General features: G+C 44.4%; 1 protein-coding gene across 1 annotated transcript in view; it reads left to right on the forward strand.

The window, feature by feature from the left end:
• The window catches only part of ADAMTS17 (ADAM metallopeptidase with thrombospondin type 1 motif 17), a 199,083-nt gene that overhangs the window by 12,178 nt on the left and 163,289 nt on the right, over nt 1–23,616 (forward strand). The window contains exons 3-4 of the mRNA XM_063142170.1: nt 3,797–3,965; nt 22,106–22,278. Of these exons, the coding sequence (XP_062998240.1) occupies nt 3,797–3,965; nt 22,106–22,278 (342 nt within the window). The remainder of the gene's footprint in view (nt 1–3,796; nt 3,966–22,105; nt 22,279–23,616) is intronic.

Here is a 23,616-nt window from a genome sequence, read left to right on the forward strand (position 1 = left end):
CTCATTCAGCCAGGTCTCTGTAATATTCGCCATCACACCTCCCTGTGTCACAGACTGCAAGAAAAAAGGATTGCCTAGCAAATGCGAAACAGGCATTCCTCAAGGGCTCCTGTAACAGCCTGCCAGGGCTCACAGGGCCAAGTCATATTCCTTCCGTGGCTGAAGACTCCCAGGCAGAGAGGCAACAAGCATAGAATTAAAAGGGAGCCCTGTTTGAGAACGGCTAGAGCTGATAAGGGCATCCCAGCCCAGCTGTGTGAGAATGAAGCCTGAGCAGCAACAGCTGGGTCTCATTGAGGTGCTGCTACAAAGCTGGGGGGATGAGCAGAAGAAGAGGAAGGAGGCAGGTGTGTGTGTAAGAAAGCCAACAGGCCCTCTCTGCCAAGGTGGGTGCTGGAGCTGCTCCCAAGGCTTCCTTTGCTGGGAAACTGGGAAACTCCCAGCTGGCAACCCCAGGAAGGCCTCAGGCATATTCAAGCCCGGGGGTTAGCATTTTTCTCCGAGGCACTTGAAGAACTCAACCAGCTGCTTGGACAAGCTCCTGTGAAGGAAAACTGGGAACAGTTGGCAACCCAAAGGCCAGTACTTAAAAAGGGGAGACTTGGGACGTTTTTGTAATTTAAAGCCAGAAAGGGAGGGAAGAAAGTGCAATTCCTTGTCCTGATTTGGAAGTCTATATGCTTGCTTTGCCTCGGTGCAATGTTTGTCTCCGTTACAAATAAAAGCTGCCTGCACTTATTGGTGAGGCTATGGATGAAGGCGGTTTCAATGTACCCCTTCCAGAGGACCTGTGCACAGCTCCTTTTAAATGTGTTTAAATTTCTTTGGCCTTCAGGTGAGGGGATGATGATACTGGCTCCCCGCTGCCCATCCTGATGTATATTTGGTCCAAAAGTAAATAAATGGCTGATGCACTTTCAGCTGCTGCATCTATTTGACTTTTTCATACCAGATTTACAGACCTTTTGCTAAATAGTTAAAACTAACTTCTTAAAGGAAAATGAGTGGTGGATGGATCAGGGGTGGAGGAGAGAGGGTTTATTTAATAAAAACAACAAAATCACCAAAGGTGTTCCTGCTAGGTAGAGAAAACAAGCCTGGGCTGTCTCATCCATGCCTACAAAAATGGGCAAATCCCCCAATGGGAGAAATACATTTTGGGCATTTTTATTATGTATTTTTCTATGATTCAATTTGTATAAATTTCTGGAAAGTAAACAAAACAAATCAGGCTGTAAGTTTGCGGAATCCATGTGACTTGGGAAAAGCTGATCCCCTGTCAAATCTCAGGTTAGACCCATAGAAATCCAAATGCATTTGATTCTGTTTCAGATTTCTGCAACATCCTTTGCTATACCTGGCCCTGCTTTGGTGGATCCTGCTAGCCCGCAACACTGACTACCTGATAGGCAGCTAGTGAGCATTTGTCTCCCCTTGACATAGTTATGGTTTATAAACTTTAAGGTTCTCCCATTGCTGCTTGCAGTAGACTTAAAGAACCAAGAGGTTGCCTTAGGCAAACTGCTCCCTCTCTCAGCCTCAGCTCCCCACCTGCAGTAGGATGCTAATACTGACCTACCTTGCAGGGTTGTTGTAAGGATTACAACAATATATTGTATGCAATATATTGCTCAAGGTGTGGCAAGTACTTTATTTATTGTGACAAGCCAGTCTTCCCAATGAGAGTTTTATTCTTCAGCAACTTACAAAATTGAGATTGGGCCTGGATTAGATGGGTGCATTTATTCCTGGAGTACCAAAGCACTTTAGAATGTAAATGACAGGCCAATCAGGTTTACCAAGGGTACTTCCAACAGTTAAATTTAGAAATTCTAATTATTTCCTACCCAAAAAATGTTAATTAAATAGAAATGAGAGAGGGTCTCTTAATTTTAGTTGTGATGGTGGTGAATCCTCTCTGGGTTTTCGTCAGAACTCTAAAAGAGCTATCCAAGATGCAGATTTACCATGCCACTGACATGGGAACCACCAGCCTCCACTGAATTTTAGTCTGTAATCTTCTGTGCAACTAAATTATGTTACCGAAACTGCCTGGGTGTAAACGAAAACAAAGCCTGGCGTGTTGCATGTGGGGGGTCTGTGTAATTTATAACACATATGTAATGTAGATTGTAAATCACTTTAATGCAGTCAGCTGTTTGCCATCCCAGCATTCATATGTATGTGCAGAGAATTTATTTGGGTGGCTGCCTGGCTGGCATAGGACTCAGTTGTTAAAAAAGAAAGAAAAAATAAATATACACCCACCCAAACACTCACACACACCACCCTGTTTTGAAATTTTTGCCTTTGCTCTCAATTTGTAGCCATCTGATGGGTTTGCATACAGTTGTACAGAAAAACGAGAGGAATGAACCCCCTTTGAAACATTGGCATATTTCTTTTATTTATTAATTATTAAATTTATATACCGCCCTATAGCCGAAGCTCTCTGGGCGGTTTACAAAAGTTTAAAACAGTAAACATTAAAAAAAAAGTATACAAAATTTAAAACCATCAAAAATATTTAAAAAAAACAGTATAAAACAGTTTAAACAACAACAGTTCTGGGGTCCATTAAAAAACAAATTTAGCATATGTTGTTAAATGCTGTTAAATGGCTGAGAGAAGAGAAAGGTCTTGACCTGGCGCTGAAAAGATAATGTTGGTGTCAGGCAAGCTTTGTCGGGGAGATCATTCCATAATTGGGGGGCCACCACTGAAAAGGCCCCTTCCTAAACAGGTATTGAAGGTCCACTGAAACATTACTAAAGCTTGTAAGTGTGAGATAGGAGTGGCAGAGCCGGCATCAGGGGCAGGCATGGTTAGGAATCTGACAAGGGTCCACACCTCAGCAGGGGCCAACTGATGGAAGGCCCTGCGGTTGCTCCTCCTCTTCACCACTGCCACCTTCTTGTTCACCTGCCTCTTGCTCCGGCCAGCCAAAGGTGGCATGAGAAGGAAGGAGCAGCAGATGCCCCTGCCTGCTTGCTTCCTGGCTCTCTGCCTGTCCAGCAAGCAAGATGTAGAAATGGGGAGAAAGAACAGCGGGTGACCATGGCGGCGAGAAGATGGACTCACTGAGGGAGGGGTGATTGGGGGTGTCTTACCCAAGAGCCATCAAAAACCTGGAGCCAGCACAAAGAAATAAACAACCTGGTGCCCTTGGGATGTTTTGGGCTACAGCTCCCATAATGCCTGAACATGGGCCATGCTGGTTCAGGCTCATAGGAGTTGTAGTCCAAAACATCTGGAGGGTGCCAGGTTGCCTGTCACGGAGCGAAAGTTTGTTTGTTTTGTTACGTTTATACCTCACCGTTTCTTCCAAGGAGCCCGCGGCGGCGCAAATGAGACTGCTCTCCGTTTCCATCCTCACAACATCCCTGTGAGGTAGGCTAGGCTAAGATTCGGTGACTGGCTCAAAGTCAGTTTCAGGTTTATTAGATTGTAAGCCTATGCGGCAGGGTCTTGCTATTTACTGTTTTACTCTGTACAGCACCATGTACATTGATGGTGCTATATAAATAAATAATAATAATAATAATAATAATAATAATAATAATAATAGGTCCAAAGGGGGATCTGATCCCGGGCCTCCCAAATCCCAGTCGCACTGTCTTAACCACTGCATCCTACTGGCTCTCAACCATCTGTTCTGTTTAGATCAGTCCAGCAAGAGCACAGGCAACATGTTTAATCACGCCTCTAACGGCTGGGATTTTGTTTTTCTGACAGTCGTGAGTGTTGGGATTCTCTTGGTAGATGTAATCCAAAGCGTTTCTTTTGTGCTGGACAGGTGGGCTACATCCAGATTGGATCGGAACAGGTGCAGATCCAGCCGGTGAACGTTTCCGAGACCTCGTTCGATGGGAAGGAGCACATTGTCAGGCGCAAACGGTCTGCCCGATCAGCCCGTCCTGGCAAGGCGGAGGAGAGCCCAACTGAACGCTGCAGGGTGGTAGCAGGTGGGTACATGGGAATTGGGGTGTGGACAAGCAGCCTCCATGGCTCAACAGTGGTCACGGTAATTGGAGTTGGCTTTGGCTGTTAAGGGACTAGAGATGGAGTGTTAACATTGATTGATTACATTTATACCCCCTTTCCCCCTTGCAAGGATCCCAAGGCAGTTAACCACCTCCTCTTCCTCCTCTCCATTTTATCCTCACAACAACAACAACCCTGTGAGGTAGGTTAAGCTGAGAGTCAATGACTGGCCCAAAGTCATCCAGTGAGCTTCCATAACCAAGGCAGAACTAGAACCCAGTTCTCTCAAGTCCCAGTCCAACACCCCAACCACTACGCCATACTCTATTAACATTTATTTATTTATAGTAGTTTTCTAACATGCTCTGGAGCCAAGAAGAAAAACCTCCCAGGGCAGCTTACAAAGATGAAAAATGACATCAGCCCCTGCCCACAGGCTTAAAATCGAAAAGACACGACACAAAAGGAGAAGGGATAGGGAAGGAGGAGGAAAAAGCAAAATCCAGTTCTTAGTGTCAATGTTCTTATAGGAGTACTTTCTGGCAGGGAAGGGTGAAAACACGCTCCCTGTGGCTGTTCCTACTCTGGCCAATGTAAGAAGCTAGGTTAGCCTCCCAGTTGCTGTGATGTTCTTCCTAGAGGCAGGGTCTGCAGCCTCCCCATGGCCCTTGGTTCTCTGGCTGATGGATGAGGCTAGAGTCTGTAGTCCTGGGATTGGCTCTCCAAGATCACCTGATCTCCAGGAGCAAGCGGATTCTGCTCTGTGGTGTTTATATCCTGACACAAACTCCCTGCTCTGATGCAGGAAGAAGGGAAGCGATGCCAGGTTTCTGTGCCTCACACTGTATTCCGAAGCAATGCCATTATTTAGTAACGATGCCGCCTGCTAGAAAGGCAACTGGCAGAGAAAACAGACGAAGAGGCAAAACAGTGTGAGCATTTACTAGTCCCACCTGCACACAGGCTATCTTAGCACAATAAAGGAGACCATGCCTTTCTTCAGTGAAGGAAAGAAAAACAGCTTTACTCACAAATCTTGCATATACAACGCAGGTACAACAAAGTCTTTTCAATCAATTTTTGTGTTCCATTACACAGGATGGAGAGAGAGAGCAAACACAAGTGTGTTTAGCAATGGTGGAAGTCAGAGAGAGGGAGAGAGGTGGGGAGAGAGAGAGAAAGAGAGGAGCAGCAAAAGGGCAAAACCACAGGAAACAGAAATTCTAATACTACCTGTGGGCAAAATTCCCATGAAACCACTAACTGTAACACTGCCCCCTACCAGTAACTTGCAGACAAGGTTGCAATATTCCCAACAGTAAGAAACTGCTTTCTACCATGTGAGGACAGATTATTTGTCCATTTACCCGGTAAGGTCTGTTCTGACTGGTAATGGCTCCCTAGAATCTCAGGCAAATCTCTCTCTCTCAACACTTGCTACCTGACCCTTTTTAAACTGAAGATACGAGGGCTGAACCCAGGACTTCATACCTGCAAAGCGTGTGTACAGCGAGTTTGCTCAGGTCCATGCCTGCAAGTCCTGCCGATTTTGGTGCACTTTGTTGAGCGAGTACATTCGCCTGCAAACACTGCAAAGGTGCAAGACGTAGCCGTGTGCCTGGTGCCCACGCTCACTATACAGGTGTCACTTAATGGGTACCTAGGTCCAGGGTTACTGGAAGACAAGACAAGGGTCTCTCCAAAATGAGACGATGGGCATCAAAATGGCCAATGTGGTTCAAAGTAAGCAACTGTAAAGTGATGCACATTGGAGCAATATATATATATATCTCACAACTTCACATATACGCTCATGGGATTTGAGCTAGCAGTGACGGAACAAAGAAGAGATCTTGAGGTTGTGGTGGGCAGCAGCTGTTGTGAAAAAGGCAAATTCCATGTTAGGCATAATTAGGAAAGGAAAATAAAATTACCAAGTTCATACTTCCCTTATACAAATCTGTGGTGTGACCACACTTGGAATACTACGTATATGGTAGTTCTGATCACCACACCTAAGAAAGATTACTGTAGAGTTTAGAAAGGGGCAACTAAAATCTTCAAGAGACTGGAGCAACTCCCCTGTGATGTAAGGTGACAATGTCTGGGACACTTTAGCTTGGAAAAAAGAGTAAGGGGTGACGTGATCGAGGTGTATAAAATTATGCATAGTATGACGAATGTGGATAGGGAGACATTTTTCTCCTCTCATAATACTGGAACCCAGGGTCAGCCATGAAGCTGATTGGTGGGAGATTCAGGACGGACAAAAGGAAGGACTTCTTCACACAGCGCAGAATTAAACTGTGGAATTTGCTACCATGGGATATAGTGATGGACACCAACTTGGATGGCTTTAAAAAGCAATTGGACAAATTGATGGAGGAGAAGGCTATCAATGGCTACTTGATGGCTATATATTTCCCTCCACAATCGGAAGCAGTAAGCCTATGTAACTCTCTGTACCACACTTCCCAAATGTGGTGCTGTCCAGATGTTTTAGACTTCAAATCCTATCAGCCCTAACTAGCAAGGCCGGAGGTCAGGAATGCTGAGAGAAGCCTGTGCGATACGGCGAGTAAACATTGCCCAGGTATAAGACTAGAATTGCTATCCAGTTTGGCTGAAAGTGGAATTTCAGGGTGAAATTGGGAAGTTCCTCCTTTGGACAAACACCTGAAGTAGTTTTTTTAAAAAATGATGAACAACATTTTGGTGGGGTGAGATGTTCCACACATCCTTATCACAGACTTTGAATTAGTGTGTCAGTTGCTGTGTTCCCTTACTAAGTATGTCCTGGCCAGCTTAGTAAGCCTGAAAATTACTCATGGGTTGCCCTTAGGTCATTTCCTAATGTTATTAAAAGAAAACAATCATGATTGTTTTTCGTTCTCTTTGCTGCAAGAAAGATGCGAAGCCATGGCTTCTGATAGCCGTAAGGTGCAATCCTATGTGTGTTTAGACAGAAAAAAATGTCCCCACATTCCAACAGGCTGGGGAAGGTCAGGAGTTTTAGGACTTTTCTCTCTGTCTAAACACACATAGCATTGCACCCTGTGGCCCCATTCAGAAGACACGTTAAACCATGCCTTTAACCATGGTGGTTAAGCCAGAAAGCCAGGTCGTGTTCAGAAGACACCTTAAACCATGACTTTAACCATGGTGAATAAACTTATTCACCATGGTTAAAGCCATGGTTTAAGGTGTCTTCTGAACACGGCCTGGCTTTCTGGCTTAACCTGCATGGTTAGAGACATGGTTTAAGGTGTCTTCTGAACAGGCCCTTAGTGTGTTAATGACCTGACTCATGTCTTGTTTGGATTGGCATCTTTGTGTGTGTACAGAAGGAGTTTAGAAATAAGAGGGTGGGAAAACCTTAATTGGCTATTGACACACAACAGTGTCTATTCCTTTTGACACGTTATGGGACCAGGAGCATCATCAGATGAGGAGGGGGAAATCACATTTCCCTACCGTCACTTTGGCCTCCTGCTGCTGTCCCACAATAGCGATGACAGGTTCCTCTTTCTTTACCTGGGGAAGAAAGAGGAAGCAGCAACTACCACGTGACCCCTTCGGTGGGCATTTTTATCATGCTGCTTTTTCTTCACACAGCAGGAAATGGTGGCAAGTTTTGCCTCATAAAGAAATCGGATTTACGGGGGGCTTATTTTGTCATGGGAAAAAGACCAGAAAGAGCAGAAGGGGGGGGGAAGGCGCGTGGCGTTGTCAAAAGGACCTGCGAAAAACCGTGAGTGGCCAGTAACAGGCATGCGATAAAACGCTCATCTGATGATGCACCAAATGATCTCATAGCAGCTTTCCATGGATTCTTATGAGAATCAAAGGCCTAATTAGAGTGGCACCCATCAGCGCGAGCAGAAGGAAGGAGTTGCCCAGGGTTTTCTACGACACCTTCACTTCCAGCATTAGGCTGACTAATTTCATCCAGGCATAAGCTAAGCGATCCGGGACAGTAGCTGAAACCATGTGTGAGGACGTGCTTTTCATGCTATCACAGTGAACGGGTGCTTCATTTGTAGAGATGCCACTGAGATTTTGGATTCCGCTTTAGACAAGAATCTCAAGAATTTCGAGGGAAGCCGAAAGCGTTTTGAAAAGACTAGCAAACATTTTTCTGAGCGGCTTTGCCTAGATTTCCTTGTGATGTACGTCTGAAAATATTTGCACGGCAAGTGTGAATCAAGCAGTCTTTAGTGATTATACTGGGATGTTATATTGGGGAAATATGTTTAAAGGCTCTACAAAAAGGAAAATCAAGGAACGACCGAATATGGTGGAAAGCCTCGCCTGGAAATATATTGATTGAGTCGTAGCTTGTAGCGGTGAAACTTTGAGGTACAAACCATAGTTATGTGTGCATGTATATTGTGGGTGGGGGAGTGGAGAGCGGAGATTTATTTATAGATTTGTGGATGACAGAAATTTTTGAAACAGTTGCAATCCTTAATGGACAGAGAAGCTCTTAAATTATTTTATTATAATATTTTTAAAACACCTTTCCCCCCTTGCAAGGAGGCAGCTTACATAATCTTCCTCCTCTCCATTTCATCCTCACGACAACCCTGTGTGGTAGGACAGGTGGGGAGTCAGTGACTGGCCCAAAATCATCCAGTGAGCTTCATGGCCAAGTGGGGACTCAGATGTCCCAAGTCTCAGTCCAGCACCCTAACTACTGCATCAGACTGAGTGCACTCTCTAACCACTGTACCACACTATCTCTTATAACATGCAAAGTGGCCCTGGCCTAACCTGATTTGCTTTTTGAAAAATACACTAGTTATGTGATCAGTGCTTTCCCCATGGTTTATGACACATGTTCTCCATATTAAAGCTAAATATTGGGGTTATTTCATTTTGAGATAACGAAACACAATGTAACCTTAAACTGGTTGAAAATGTGATATTTTTTTCTGTGACATGATGTTCCTTTCTTAATCGGTTTTCCAAAGGTCTCAGGTGATGGTTTAAACTCCTATTACCTATAGAAAGGACCTGATATAAAATACAGCTCCAGACCACAAAACAAGGCAAATCGTATTGAGAAGAAAGATGATAATTTCATGCTTATGACACCAAGCTCATAAATTTCTCAAAATGTGTAACTGTCTTAAATTTGGCTCAAGTGCACCACATTCTTCACTCGAAGCCTGGAGTCATACTCCACAGAGAGATAGGAATGTATTACAATGAAGTTACCTCTTTTTTTCTTTTTTAAAACTGAATTTAACATACCCTCCATATAAACAAATATAAACACTATCAATGTCTGTCCATCCTAGGGAACCTAATGCTTTTTTTAAAGTTTAAAATAGGCTTCTCTTTGGAACAGGCTTCGTTGAAAGTTTATAACTTAAGAGCCATGCTGGATCCAACCAAGGGTCCACCTAGTCCAGCACTCTATTCACACAGTGGCCCATCAGTATGGCCAAGGACCTACAAGTAGGACACGGTACAACAGCACCGTCCCATCCATGTTCTCCAGCAACTGTTGTATATAGGCTTACTGCCTCTGATAGTGGAGGCAGCACATAGCCTTCTGGACTAGTAGCCACTGATAGCCTTCTCCTCCAGGAACTCATACTTTTAAAGCAATCCGAATTGGTGGCCATTACCAGTCCTTCCTTTTATGGGATGACCCCGGGTTTTCCTATTATAGTCCATCAGCACATCAGCAGTGGAGTAAGTAGCAAAGGCAGTAATGGCTTCCATGCCCACAATAGGGAGGTGGCAAAGGCAGACCTCTTTCTCTGTCCACAGACTGCCCTCCATCTCCTATGGACAATAGTATTGTGCCCATATTCAACTGCAGTAACCAAGCAAACAGTTTAACAGTTCTGTAAATAATTCTGTAGTAATTAAACTAGTTGAGAAATAGATTATAAAATGCGCACAGGACTTCTCCGAGGCCATCCGATAGGATGGAGCACTCCAACATTGGAACGCTCCAAAATCCTGTGGTGTGCTGGCAGATATCCAGGGCCAGTTCTACACCTTGTGACAAATCATTAAGAATGTGGAATAAAAAGCCGGATATAACACATTGGCCCCGTTCAGAAGACACCTTAAACCACGGCTTTAACCATGGTGAATAAAGCAAAAAAGCCTTCTTCACTGTGGTTAAAGCCATGGTTTAAGGTGGGCTTTTTCAGAAGACACCTTAAACCATGGCTTTAACCACAGTGGTTAAGCCAGAAAGCCGGGCCGTGTTCAGAAGACACCTTAAACCACAGCTTTAACTATGGTGAATAAGGCCTTTTGCTTTATTCACCATGGTTAAAGCCATGGTTTAAGGTGTCTTCTGAACACAGCCTGGCTTTCTGGCTTAACCACTATGGTTAAAGCCATAGTTTAGGGTGTCTTCTGAATGGGCCCTATGAAAGCAGTATGTGGATTGTGCCCCAACAGTTATCAGTGCGCTTCAATACCACTATAAAGCAGTAGTGTAGATCCAGACCAGCCCTCTTTACTCTCCCTTCTCCTTTCTGATGGCATTCCACTGCACACTCTTCTGAGCACATCTAGGTGCGAGGATCGGCGGATCTTTGGCACTTGCCCGCTGTAATGATAACAGTTTATACTTCAGTGACACTCCTTTAGCTCCTTCAGATGGCTCCTTTAGAGTTCTGACTGAAACCTGGAGTGGATTTACCACCCCACTGACACTGTAGCCACCACCCTTCACTTTTGGTAACTTAAAGGTTTGCCCCAAAGTCCCATCACCTGGGCAATTCCAGAGGCTTGTAGGTTGTTGTACGAGAGTTTCTTAGATGCTCCTTAAAATAAACTTATGTTTTGAGATACTCCTTTTTCCTCTTGCCTGTTTTGGTAGCCAGAAACAATAAATCCTCATTTGCATCCTCACCTGAGGTCAGGTGAGGAAGCTGCCATGGTGCTCTTTGTGTCAGCTGCAAAGGATTGGAATGGGGGAAATCCCCATTTTGGTTCCTGATACTGAGGTTGCAACAGTGTCTACAACCTTGGAGGGGGAACTTAGCAGCACCCTTTTGTCCCTAGGAGACTCTCCCAGGGGGCATAGGACAGCTTTCTTAATATATTGGCCTATCACTCCATTTCTGCTGGATTGTCACGTGTTCTTTAACCAGAAAACTAGGATTTAAAACTCCCATAGTGGTTTTAGTATTTAGCTGTGTTTTTACCTGGGAGCTAAGTACACATGTTCAGGTATCAACTGTGGGCCCCATGAGTTATAAATTCTAACCACATGTTATTCTGGCTCTGGATTTTTCTCCCCTGTACCTTTAATGATCGTCACTCCACCATGTTATTTTTTTTCTCTCCTGAAGGTTTAACTTGGCTTGAAAACCCCATTGTTATGGCCAAAGACTGTGCATGCTAAAAATAGTGAGCAATGCCATGAAAACTCTGTTATCCCATATTAGGAAGTATCTGTTGAAATATTAACAAGTGCATTTTTTATGACAGCTTTTGTTAGATAAATTGCAAACTCAAAAAGTTACAGGCTGTCTACCATCCCGCATGCCCACCTGATGATCCTTTACCCCATACTAATTCATTTAAAATTTAATAACAGGAAGGTAAGCTTTCGAACAACTTCCTTCTCCCCAAATCCCATTTGGTCTTTTATTATGGGACACTTTGGCCCTGTTCAGAAGACACCATAATAATAATAATAATAATAATAATGCGGCAGGGCCTTGCTATTTACTGTTTTACTCTGTACAGCACCATGTACATTGATGGTGCTATATAAATAAATAAATAATAATAATAATAATAATTAATAATTATAATTTTTCTTACCTGCCTCTCCATCCTGATTGAAGCAGGGAACAACAATAAACAGTAAAATACATAAAACTGAATGAAAACATAATATACATTGTTAAAAACATCCTAAAAATGTCTTAAAATTCCACTGGATAGGCCTGCCTGAAGAGATCAATCTTTACAGCTTTCTTGAATGATAGTAGACTGTTAAGTTGACGAGTCTCCTCCAGCAGGCCATTCTACAGTCTGGGAGCAGCAGAAGAGAAGGTCCTCTGGGTAACAGTTGTTAATCTAGTTTTTGTTAGGTGAAGTAGATTTTTCCCAGAGGACCTGAGTGTGCGGGGAGGATTGTATGGGAGAAGGCGATCCCGCAGGTAGCCTGGACCCAAACCATGTAGGGCTTTAAATATGATAACCGACACTTTATACTTTGCTCGGAAACTAATTGGCAGCCAGTGAAGAGATTGTAAGACTGGTGTAATGTGGTCACCCCTAGGTGTACCAGTGACCAGCTTGGCTGCCATATTTTGAACTAGTTGAAGTTTCCAGACTAGGCACAAAGGTAGCCCTATGTAGAGCGCATTGCAGAAGTCGAGCCTCGAAGTTACCAGTGCGTGCACTACCGTCTTTAGGTCTTCCGACTCTAGGAAGGGGAGCAGCTGGCATATCAGACGATGGCTTTAACCACGGTGGTTAAGCCAGAAACCTGGGCTGTGTTCAGAAGACACCATAAACCACAGCTTTAACCATGGTGAATAAAGCCAAAAGCCTTATTCACCATAGTTAAAGTTGTGGTTTAAGGTGTCTTCTGAACACAGCCCAGGTTTCTGGCTTAACCACCATGACTATTAAGAACTTGGGGATGAAGCACAATATTTTGTATTCTTTGCATCATTCTGCAGATAGTGTCCCATGTGCTTAACATGTAATTTGCCACACAATACAACTCCTGTGGGGGCAATTGGAAGAACCCGTGTGGTGTAGTGGGTAGTGTTGGCTCAAATGTCCACTTGCCATGAGGGTCAGCAGATGATCTTAGACAAGTCACCATCTCTCAGCCTAATCTATCCACAAGGTTGTTCTGAAGATAAAATGGAAGGGGAGGGGAGAGCCAAAGCATTAGATGCTTGGCTTAACCATACTTCTGCCAAGAACTTACTAGATAGTCTTCATAGAATCATAGAATAGTAGAGTTGGAAGGGGCCTATAAGGCCATCAAGTCCAACCCCCTGCTCAATGCAGGAATCCACCCTAAAGCATCCCTGACAGATGGTTGTCCAGCTGCCTCTTGAAGGCCTCTAGTGTGGGAGAGACCATAACCTCCCTAGGTAACTGGTTCCATTGTCATACTGCTCTAACAGTCAGGAAGTTTTTCCTGATGTCCAGACGGAATCTGGCTTCCTGTAACTTCAGCCCATTATTCCGTGTCCTGCCATCTGGGATGATCGAGAAGTGATCCTGGGCAAGTCAGTCTCGGTAAGCCTTCCTCCAGCAGGGAGTCTACCTTCTCACTGCCATTCCCACCAGCTGCTCTTGCTCTTCTGCCTCTTTCTCATCATGGCTACCCCTTCCTTGCTTGGCCGGCAGAGAACCAGGGAGCAAGGATGCAGTGACATTTCTTGTCCTCCTTCTCACCACTACTGTTGTCCAGGCCAGAGCAAGAGGCAGGTGAAGATGCAGGAGGCAATACTGAGGAGGAGGAGCAACTCCAGGGGACTCTTGTCATTGGGCTCCTACTGGGACATGGACCCTCAGCAGGTGCCCAACCATCCCTACCTTTGATTCTGGCCTTGGTTCTAGGCAGCCAGTCCAGAGAGATGCAGGTGAACAAGTAGGTTGCAATAGTGAAGAGAAGTAACTCCAGAGGGCTCTTGTCTTTGGGCCCCTACTGGGGCGTGGGCCCTCAGCAGGTGCCCAACCATGCCTATCCATGACGCTGTCCTTGCAACCTCACAATGGACTCCCGACAGGTTCCAGACCTGCACCGATCTCTTCCTACACACATATCTCTTGAGGTGTGTGTGTGTGTGTGTGTGTGTGTGTGTGTGTGTGTGTGTGCGCGCAGGGTGGGTGGGTAGATTTGGCAACTCGGGGCAGTCGTTACTCATCCCTGCTGCAGCCCTTCTGATTGCTAGGTGTTCTTAAGCCATGTGAGAGCATGTCTTGATTTATCCCCAGTAGAGACACCCCTCTGCCTCTCTCCATTTCATGGTAGAAGAATGCTGAACTTGCAGGGCTGGTGGGAGCTTAATACTCTGGCTTGGCTGTGTAAATTGGCAGCTCCTTACTCAGCAAATCTGCTGCCTGGTATTTGCTTATATTACTAGGGATTACACTGGAGACTACTTGTTATACTGCACTGGGGGCAACACGGCGGAGTCTGCCCGTTCATAGAAGCGGCAGATGCTTTCCCTTCAGGCAGTGGAGGTTGGAGGCAGGGTGCTAAATCCGCTCCAGGCTTGAGCCAGAACTCTCAAGGAGCTATTCATGGTGCTGAACCTTCTGCACCTTGGACAGCTCCTTTAGAGTTCTGGCTAGTTCAAACTAAAACCCAGAATGGATTCACAGCTCCACCGAAATTGGAGCCGCCACCTTCAATGCCTTTTCGGGCATCTCCTCTGCATCTCCTTCCACACCCTCTGAGCAGAAGGGCCGTCACCAGCCAGTCATCCCGCAGGTTCCCAAATTCCAAACAGCTCACTTGGTCCTTGGATTAGGAAGGCACTTTTCTCATCACTGAGAGTGCTCTGCTCTACTCAGTGCTGCAAAATCTCCCAATGCAGGTCCACGTTGCAGACTCTCTTGCCTGTGCATTCAATTTCCCCTCCATCTTCAGCACCTGCGCAGTGGACCGGTGCAGCTAGCCAATCACCTTCTCCCTTGCCTTTTGGGCTCCTCCCTTATCATAGCTAATTGGCCGACGGCTCCTATGTTCTCCTCTCCCCGTTCCAACCCACCTTACAGCTGATGAACGACAGGTGTCCTGACTCCCCACCCTTGAAGTCTTCTCCAGTAGCCCAGATCACAGCAGCCTGCCTGCCTGCCTGCCTGCCACTAAAGCAAACTATACAGCTCCTAATGTGAGTGAAGAGCTACTGGCATGAAAGACAGAGGGGGGCAGGGAGTGATTAGGAGCTCTTAAGCCACCAGTGGTCTTTGGTGAAGAACACTGTGCTGATGCTGGTGTGGTGAGCCATGGTTAGGGTGTTGGGGTGAGCTAAGAGCTCACCAGAACCTCTCCTCCACTTCCTGCCCCAGTTTGTAAAGAACTGGACCATCTGTGGTTTGTACAACCATAGTTTCATAGTATTGTATCAGCTAGGGTGACCATATGAAAAGGAGGACAGGGCTCCTGTATCTTTAACAGTTTAGAAAATCTTTGTAAACTGCCCAGAGAGCTTCGGCTATGGGGCAGAATATAAATGTAAATACTAATACTAATACTAATAATAATAAATAATAATAATAAATAATAAAATAATAATAGGGAATTTTAGCAGGTGTCATTTGTAGGCCTGCAGAACCTGGTGAAACTCCCTCTTCATCAGAACAGTTAAAGCTGCAGGAGCCTTGCCCTCTTTTGTAGAGTGACCAGATACAAAAGAGGGCAAGGCTCCTGCAGCTTTAACTATTGTGATGAAGAGGGAGTTTCACCAGGTGCTGCAGGCCTACAAATGACACCTGCTGAAATTCCCTCTTCATCACTACTATTAAAGATACGGGAGCCCCGTCCTCCTTTTCATATGGTCACCCTAGTATGAGCAGGTACAAAGTAACCACTGCTAATTCTGGGCAATTTATGAACTCATATCCTTGCAGACCAGCTGCTTAGCAAATGAAGACACCAGAGTGCTACGGCTTTAGCACCCCCTCCTCAGAGCCCAATGCACGAGGATTATTTATTTATTTATTTATTACATTTTTATACCGCCCAATAGCCAAAGATCTCTGGGCGGTTCACAAAAATTATTTTCTCTCTCCCTCCTTGACCTTCAATTAGCTTCATTTTCCAACAGAAGCAAGGAAACAAAGGTAAAAGCTTGAGTTTTCTGGCTTTCTTCCTTTCTTTTTATTTGACATTTTTCATGCCAAAATAAAGGCGCAGATTATAATTTTTAAAAAAACAAAACAAAGCATTTTTTACTTGTATCCAGCTGCAGCCCTACTTAATTGTGGTTTCTCTGGGTTATGAGGCAGGGAGGACCATCCTTCCTTTTCTTTTTTCTTTTTAATAAAAGGAAAGAGAACGGAAGGTTTTAGCCATGGAGAATAGGCTGGAAGGAGAAGGAGGAAGGAGAAGACAAGTGACTGAAGGAACGTTTTGAAACGTTCCACAGAACTCTCTTCACACTTGCATCATCTGGTGAGGAACAACAAAGCCCTGCCCTCTTGGGCTTCTGGTGACACTAGGCAGGGCTCCTGCAGCTTTAACTGAAGTGATGAAGAGGGAATTTTACCAGGTGCTGCATGCATACATATAGAATCATAGAATAGTAGAGTTGGAAGGGGCCTATAAGGCCATCAAGTCCAACCCCCTGCTCAATGCAGGAATCCACCCGAAAGCATCCCTGACAGATGGTTGTCCAGCTGCCTCTTGAAGGCCTCTAGTGTGGGAGAGCCCACAACCTCCCTAGGTAACTGATTCCACCGTCGCACTGCTCTAACAGTTAGGAAGTTTTTCCTGATGTCCAGCCGGAATCTGGCTTCCTTTAACTTGAGCCCGTTATTCCGTGTCCTGCACTCTGGGAGGATCGAGAAGAGATCCTGGCCCTCCTCTGACATGTGCTGAAATTCCTTTTTCTATACAACTGTTAAAGATATAGGAGCCCTGTCCTCCTATTCATACGGCCACTCTATGAAAAACAAAATATTCATATTAATATAACAAAGCAGATTAACTGAAGTAGCGGGTGATTTTGTCACAGGCTCAAATGTAGCTTCAAACAAGCTAATTTTAACCCTTTTGGCACTCCATAGCCACTACAGATGCCTTTTTTTCTTTCCCCGATTTCGCAGGGTAATGAGGGACCATATGTGGGCTGCAGGCCATGCCTGCTTTAGTCTGTCTTGAGCTGCTGACCTGAGGGATATTTGGTGGGAATCCACATATGTGCCACTACCCAGCTGTATCTAAAGGAAGGAACTGTAGAGAAACGAGCTTAAAACGAACTTGATAGGCCAAAATGAGTTGGAAGATACTCGATGATCCTTATCAAATCTTCCAGGTCAGGTTTGATAGTCAGCCTGAGCAACTAGCGGACGTGCTTTGGCTGACTGGAAATCTGCCTTGCTCCCCCTTAACTTTGGACAAACTGGTTCTGGCAGTGATTTGGATGGGGCAGGTCTTGCTAATGAGTTCTGATGGGACCAGATTGCAGACCGTGTGTAGATAGAATCCTTTCAACTTTCAACTATGAGATAAATGAAATTGTAGGAATGGAGATTGAAGAGACACCTATAGTGGCATTGTTATCATTATATGGAGAATTAAACTGTAATAAAGAGACAAAAGAATTGATAACGAATTTGCTGACGGCAGCAAGGTTAATGATATCTAGGAACTGGAAGGTTCAAGGGGATCACCATATAGAAGATTGGTATAAAGAGATTTGGGATATTGCTATTAATGATAAATGAACATGTAATATAAAAGTGAGACGAGGAATAACTAAAACGAATGATTTTGAGGGAATATGGAAACAGTTCCTAGAATATGTTTTATCTAAGGGGAGTAGGAAACCACCTCCAGAAGAAACAATGGGATTTTGGAACGAGGAATAAGATCCCCTGGTGGCGGGTGCACTTTTATGTTAAGTATGATTATGTTAACAGGTTAAACTAGAAAATATGCTATTAAGGTTATTCAACATTTATGTATTATGTTATTTTTTTCTTATTTTATTGATGTATGATTAAGTATTGGAAAAATAAAAAAACCCATATATATATATATATATATATATATATATATATATATATATTCCTATATTCCTTTCAATTTTATAGAAAATTGCTGATACCCACCCTAAGCCTTTGGGAATGGGGCGGGTGGTATGTATGGCTTAATAGTAATCTGCATCCTGTTTTTGAACACACATGCACAGACTGTGCAGATGGATGGGGGTTTGCCCAGGCAAGCCCAGTGGGATTTTAGCCACCAATGCAAAACTTGCTACTATTCATTATCATCTCAAAATTAAGACTAACTTCTTCTTTTTTCCTGCGCGTAGATGGCTGATCTTTATCTCGATAGGGTATTTCCACCTTGTGTGTAATTGCTCTTTGTTTGAGGGTGGGTTTTTTTTGTGGTTTTGTGTGTGTGTGTGTGTGTGTGTGTGTGTGTGTGTTCTTTTTCAGGAGAAAGGTGAGGGTTGGGGGCTCCCATTTTTCATCTGTTGTTTCAGTTTAGGAAGGGGGTGGGGGGAGAAGAAAGCAATACCGAGTGGTGATAGCTGGTGCCTCAGGCAGAAAAGCAATATAGCAGAACGGCTGCCAGAGAACTTGAGAGAGGAGGGCCTGGACGTGAATGAATGTGCACACACTGGTGAGATAGAATGGAGATATGAACAAGCAAAGGGGCTGGTACCAATTGCAGAAGGTCTGTTTTAATTGCGTTTTAATGCATTGCTTTATTCTTTAATCAAGTTTTATTTATGATGTTAGGTCACTTTGAGTGCCATTTCTGCATTGAGTGCAGAAAGGTGGAGTGCAATGCAAATCAATCAATCAAATTGATACAATCGAATCCATCAATGCAATCAGTACCCCACAAAAAAGGGTACACTTTACTGCTGCCTTGAGATCCAGAGCACCTGAGCCAAGCTGCAACCCCATTACCATGAAAGGGGAGGGGGGAACTGAAGCTAAAATTAGGCTTGAGAATGTTTAAGGAAACTTATTTTCCTGTCTCTATGGGCCTGCTGTCCAGAACGTGTGTGATTTGCTGGAGCCAATCAGAAGCAGGTTAGCTACTTATGATTGGCAGAATGGCTGCTTATGAATGGACTAAAAAGAAGAAGAAGGAAATGCGTCACCCCCCCCCAAAAAAAAGACTAAAAGAGGGCATAGATTTGCATAAAACCTGCATATACAAATTTAGAAATAATTATTATAATTGACAGAGCCTCGTGTGGCGCAGAGTGGTAAGCGGCAGTTACTGCAGCCGAAACTCTCCCCACGGCCTGAGTTCGATCCCAGCGGAAGCTGGTTCTCAGGCAGCCGGCTCAGGTCGACTCAGCCTTCCATCCTTCCGAGGTTGGTAAAATGAGTACCCAGCTAGCTGGGGGAAAGGGAACCATGACTGGGGAAGGCAATGGCAAACCACCCCGCTACGAAGTCTGCCAAGAAAATGTCAGCGAAAGCAGGCGTCCCTCTAGGAGTCAGTAATGACTCAAGTGCTTTGCACTAAAGGTTCCTTTCCTTTCCTATTATAATGGTGGCTACTAGGAGGAGGGCTTTCTCTGCTGTGGCACCCCAGCTGTGGAACGAGCTCCCCAGAGAGGTTCGCTTGGCGCCTACATTGTTTTCCTTTCGTTGCCAGCTGAAGACCTTTTTATTTTCTCAGTATTTTAACACCGAATTTAACTTAAATTTAAACTCTGCTGTTTTAATTTCATATTTTAACCTATATCAATTTTTGCTGTGTGTTTTTATCCTGCTCGTGCTTTTTATATTGTATTTTGTATTTGTGTTTTTAAATTGTTGGTTGTTTTATTATGCTCTTCATGGTTTTAATTTTTGTGAACCGCCCAGAGAGCTTCGGCTATTGGGCGGTATAAAAATGAAATAAATAAATGAAATTGAAATGCAGTGCATCTCACCATATTGTGGAAGACTGTAACCAGTTGACTTTTGTGTACCTGCTTGTTCCACCTGTTGTCCTAAGGGTTGATGGGCAAGAGTTCTTATGGTTCTTTCTCTTTAAACTGGAATTGGACACCATAGTGCTTCAAATGAAGGACAGTCCCCTGGCAGTGCTTTAAATAGAGAGGACTATCTTCTGTAAAAGAGGACACATGGCCACCCTAAATTCTGAAGACTGAATTGCTGACTCAGACTCATCTTTAGAACGGAGAGGTGTGCTTCTGCAGTTAGGACATCATTTCAAAGAAAGATTTCTGCTTTCCTATGTTGCACGCTCTCTCAAGAACTACTAGTCCCAGAGTCCCTTGTGTATAGGCAGTGGGGAGGGGCTGCAGATGGACAAAGCACTATAATAATTAGGTCCAGAGGGGAGCACATGCACTATTGCCACCTTTGAGGCATGATAGAGAAGCCCCAGCATAGGACCTGATTAGGGAGGTACAAAAATTTCGGATTTGCTTGCAAAACATGCAGTCATGCTCCATTCAAACTTAGCCCTGAACATGTGTCTCTCAAAAATATTCTCCAATTATCGAACAGGTACTCACGTTTGTCTCGTTCCCAATTCCAAGTTCGATTTGCGCACATTTCCTCAGTAGACTGAGTCAGCCCCACTTTTGTCTGTGGAAGAAATTTGCGCAAATTAGGGAGAAATTTGTGCATTTTTCAGGAGATTTGTGCAAATCTCCCGTTCAGTCATGCTCGATTGGTGCACGTTTCCCGTTCGTGCAAAGTGAGCAGAAATGGGAATCAGGCATGAGATGAGCAACAAGACAATGTTCAGAGAAATGTAGAGATTTTGAATATTGCTTGTTCGCTCATTCCGAGCCATGATGGGCTTTCAGAAATGTAAAAACCTGATACTTTCAGAAGTAAAATATAATTGTTTCGTAATTTGTGTGATTTTGTATATGGGCGAAGATTGTAGTGTGTGAGAGACGGGGCCCATGTTACAACTTTGTACTGCTCCCCCATCATGCTTTTGGGTCCTGACAAGTTGTTGTTATTTAAGAGATTTATTTAAGAGAAGTAGACAGTTTGTTTTGAGGCAAAGAATGCTTTGCTACTCTGGTTAGGAAGGGGAAATTCAGGCTATCTTATGTAAGAGAACTAGTAAACAGCCTGTGGAAAAACTGGGATCATCACAGTATAAACTCTGCAAATCAAGATCTCCAAGCTGCAGAAGGTTTATTTCCAAAGCTTTCGCTCTGTGGTCTTTTAACTTTTGTGCAGCTAAACAGAAACTGCCCGTTTTGCAAAGTGAAAGACGGTGCCATAGGTGATTGGTTCTCTTGGTCCAGAAAAATTAAATCTTGGGTACTAATGAAATCCTATTGAAGAATCACATTGTAAGCAGAACTACAGAGTCTAAGCCAGGGTTAGCCCCTGAACCTATTTTTAATTACGGGGTTTAGTCTATCAGATGCAATTCAGTGCATTTTATTGGTTGCGTTTTACTAACGAAAGACTTCCAAACACTTTTAAAAGATGGTTTGCTGCTGGGTTTTACGTGGTAGTTTTACACTTTTAATGTTTTGTATTGCATCTTTTCATGTTGTACTTTATGGTTTTTATTGTGAACTGCCCAGAGAGCCTCTGCTATTGGGCAGTATAAAAATGTAATCAATCTATCTAACAAAAATATAATTTATGATGTGATATTCTCTAAATTCACTTGCCCAAATACATACACATGTATGTATGTATTTGATTTATATCCCACCTTTCCATCAAAAAAATGGCCCTCAAGGCCAAGAATAAAGCAAATTAATTAAATCAACCATAAAAACAAATACAATGGAAGCACAATTAAAACTATAACATTAAACGAAACAAACGGCATCCACTAATTAAAACCCTTTCCAGCAATGATCAGATTATATGCCTCCGGCCTGCCTGAATAAAAATGTCTTTGCTTGCCAGCGGACAACAGAGAGGGAGCCAACCTAGCCTCCCTCAGCAGGGAGTTCCAGAGGCTGGGAGCAGCCACCAAGAAGGCCCTTTCTCATGTCCCCAACTAATAGAACTCTGATGGAGGTAGGACCAACAGAAGGGCTTCCTTGGAAGATTTTAAAACCCAGGCAGGCTCATATGAGAGAATACAGTCCCAAACAACCCCAGGAACCAAATCCAGCCCTCTGGGGGGTTGTCCCACCCCCTTATTTTGCAATCACCAATTGTCTGGTTTCCGGATCTTTCATGCAGTTTTCCCCTCCATTCTCAAAGGTAGAAATGCCTCCCCTAAGGTTTAGTTCTTGGCAGTAAGAGCTTTAAGCAATAATAGGCTGGTATATTTTATGCTTTTGCCCCCGCCCATGTTGCTTTCGGCCCCACCCACTGCTGGAGTGTGCCCCCCCAAGAGCTTCTCCAAAATTGAATCCAGCCCTTGGGCGAAAGGAGGTTCTCCACCGCTGAGCTCAAGCATCGAAGGAAAAAATGATGATGTTGCTAGAAGGGGCCTTTGAATATGTTCTTTCCTTTCTAGAAAAGAAGAGGCAAAAGAAGACCAAGCTTACCAATGACTGGAGAGAACGAAGGAATGCTATTCGACTCACAAATGAATACACCGTGGAAACGCTGGTGGTGGCAGACTCAGATATGGTCCAGTACCACGGGGCTGACGCTGCCCAAAGGTTCATTCTCACCGTGATGAACATGGTAGGTGCTCATTTCGTTCCTGAAGTTGTGACTGGATTCAAAACTAGTAGGGTTTTCGTGAATGTCTGACCGGGTCTGGGAGGCCGACACCCACACCCCAGTGTCCAGCCCCCTGGTTCCAGGTGGACGCACCTGGTGCGAGCACTGACCTGTGCCCGACTGCTCATGAGGCCCTCACAAGCTACCCCGCCCTGTCTGCTGACATCGTGCACTCCACACCCCGTGTTAATGGCGGCCACCATTAATACAGCAGGGGGCAGAGCACAATTTACCCTTGCGTTAATGGGGCCTTTATGGCCGCCATTGACACAGTGGGCTGAAGTGCGCGATTTCTGGAAGCTCCGAAAATTATGCACTTTCCCCTGCTGTGTTGATGGAAGCTGCCATTAACACCGGGGTGTACAGAACTTACAATTTCAAAGAAGAATAAAACAAAGAGATGATTTTAAGAAGGATTAGCAAAAATATATAGAATATATGAAGAAAGAAAAGAATTGAACGACTCTGGCAGAAGCCTATAGGACTCTCTGGGACTCCTGAAAAGAAGTAGTGCTATAAAAATATATGAAATAAAATGGAAGAGATAAAGAAAAATGATGTGCCATCTTAGAAAGAGAAATGGGGCAATCTATGTGAGACGGACAGGGAATAGGGTAAGGGGATAAAAGCTGAAACTTGAAAGGAAAGTAATTTCACTATAACTTTTGGTTGTAAAAAGTTTACTGCATAGTGTGTGTGTGTGAGTATATATATATATAGATGAAAACTAATAAGAATATATAATAACTAGCTGTACCCGGTGTAACATCTGCCGTTGTAGCATATCTTAAAGTTTATTAATTAAATATCATCACGGGGGCGCAGGCTGCTTGGAGGCTGCCGATACAGCGCTGTCTTGCAGACCTGGGGGGCAGGGAGGTTGGGGGGAGGGGAGCAGGTGTCCCCCTCTCCCCAGAGTTCCTGTCAGCCTTGGGCCGCCCGCCCAGCTTGCATGAGATTAGGCCGGGGCCTGGGCTCACAGCAGGCAAGCGGCCTCCCACCCCACCACCAAGGGCCCCAGCCGTGCCTCGCTCATGCTCCGGACCATGGTGCTGCCCCCTTTGTGTGTGGGGGGGAAGCGAAGAGGCAGAAAGGGGGGTTGGATTACCTTGGAAAGCCAGGAGGAGTCGGGCGAGGGGCTTAGCAACCTGTATCAGCTGACGTTACACAGTGTTACTGTTGCTTAGCAACCTGTATCAGCTGAAGCCTTTATGGAAACATGCCTAAGCATTTTATATATAGATAGATAATAATTAATAAATAAATACACCGGAGAGGAGAGAGTGCATGGTTTCGACA

This window comes from Elgaria multicarinata, chromosome 16, assembly GCF_023053635.1.
Source record: "Elgaria multicarinata webbii isolate HBS135686 ecotype San Diego chromosome 16, rElgMul1.1.pri, whole genome shotgun sequence".
Taxonomy (NCBI): Eukaryota; Metazoa; Chordata; class Lepidosauria; order Squamata; family Anguidae; genus Elgaria; species Elgaria multicarinata.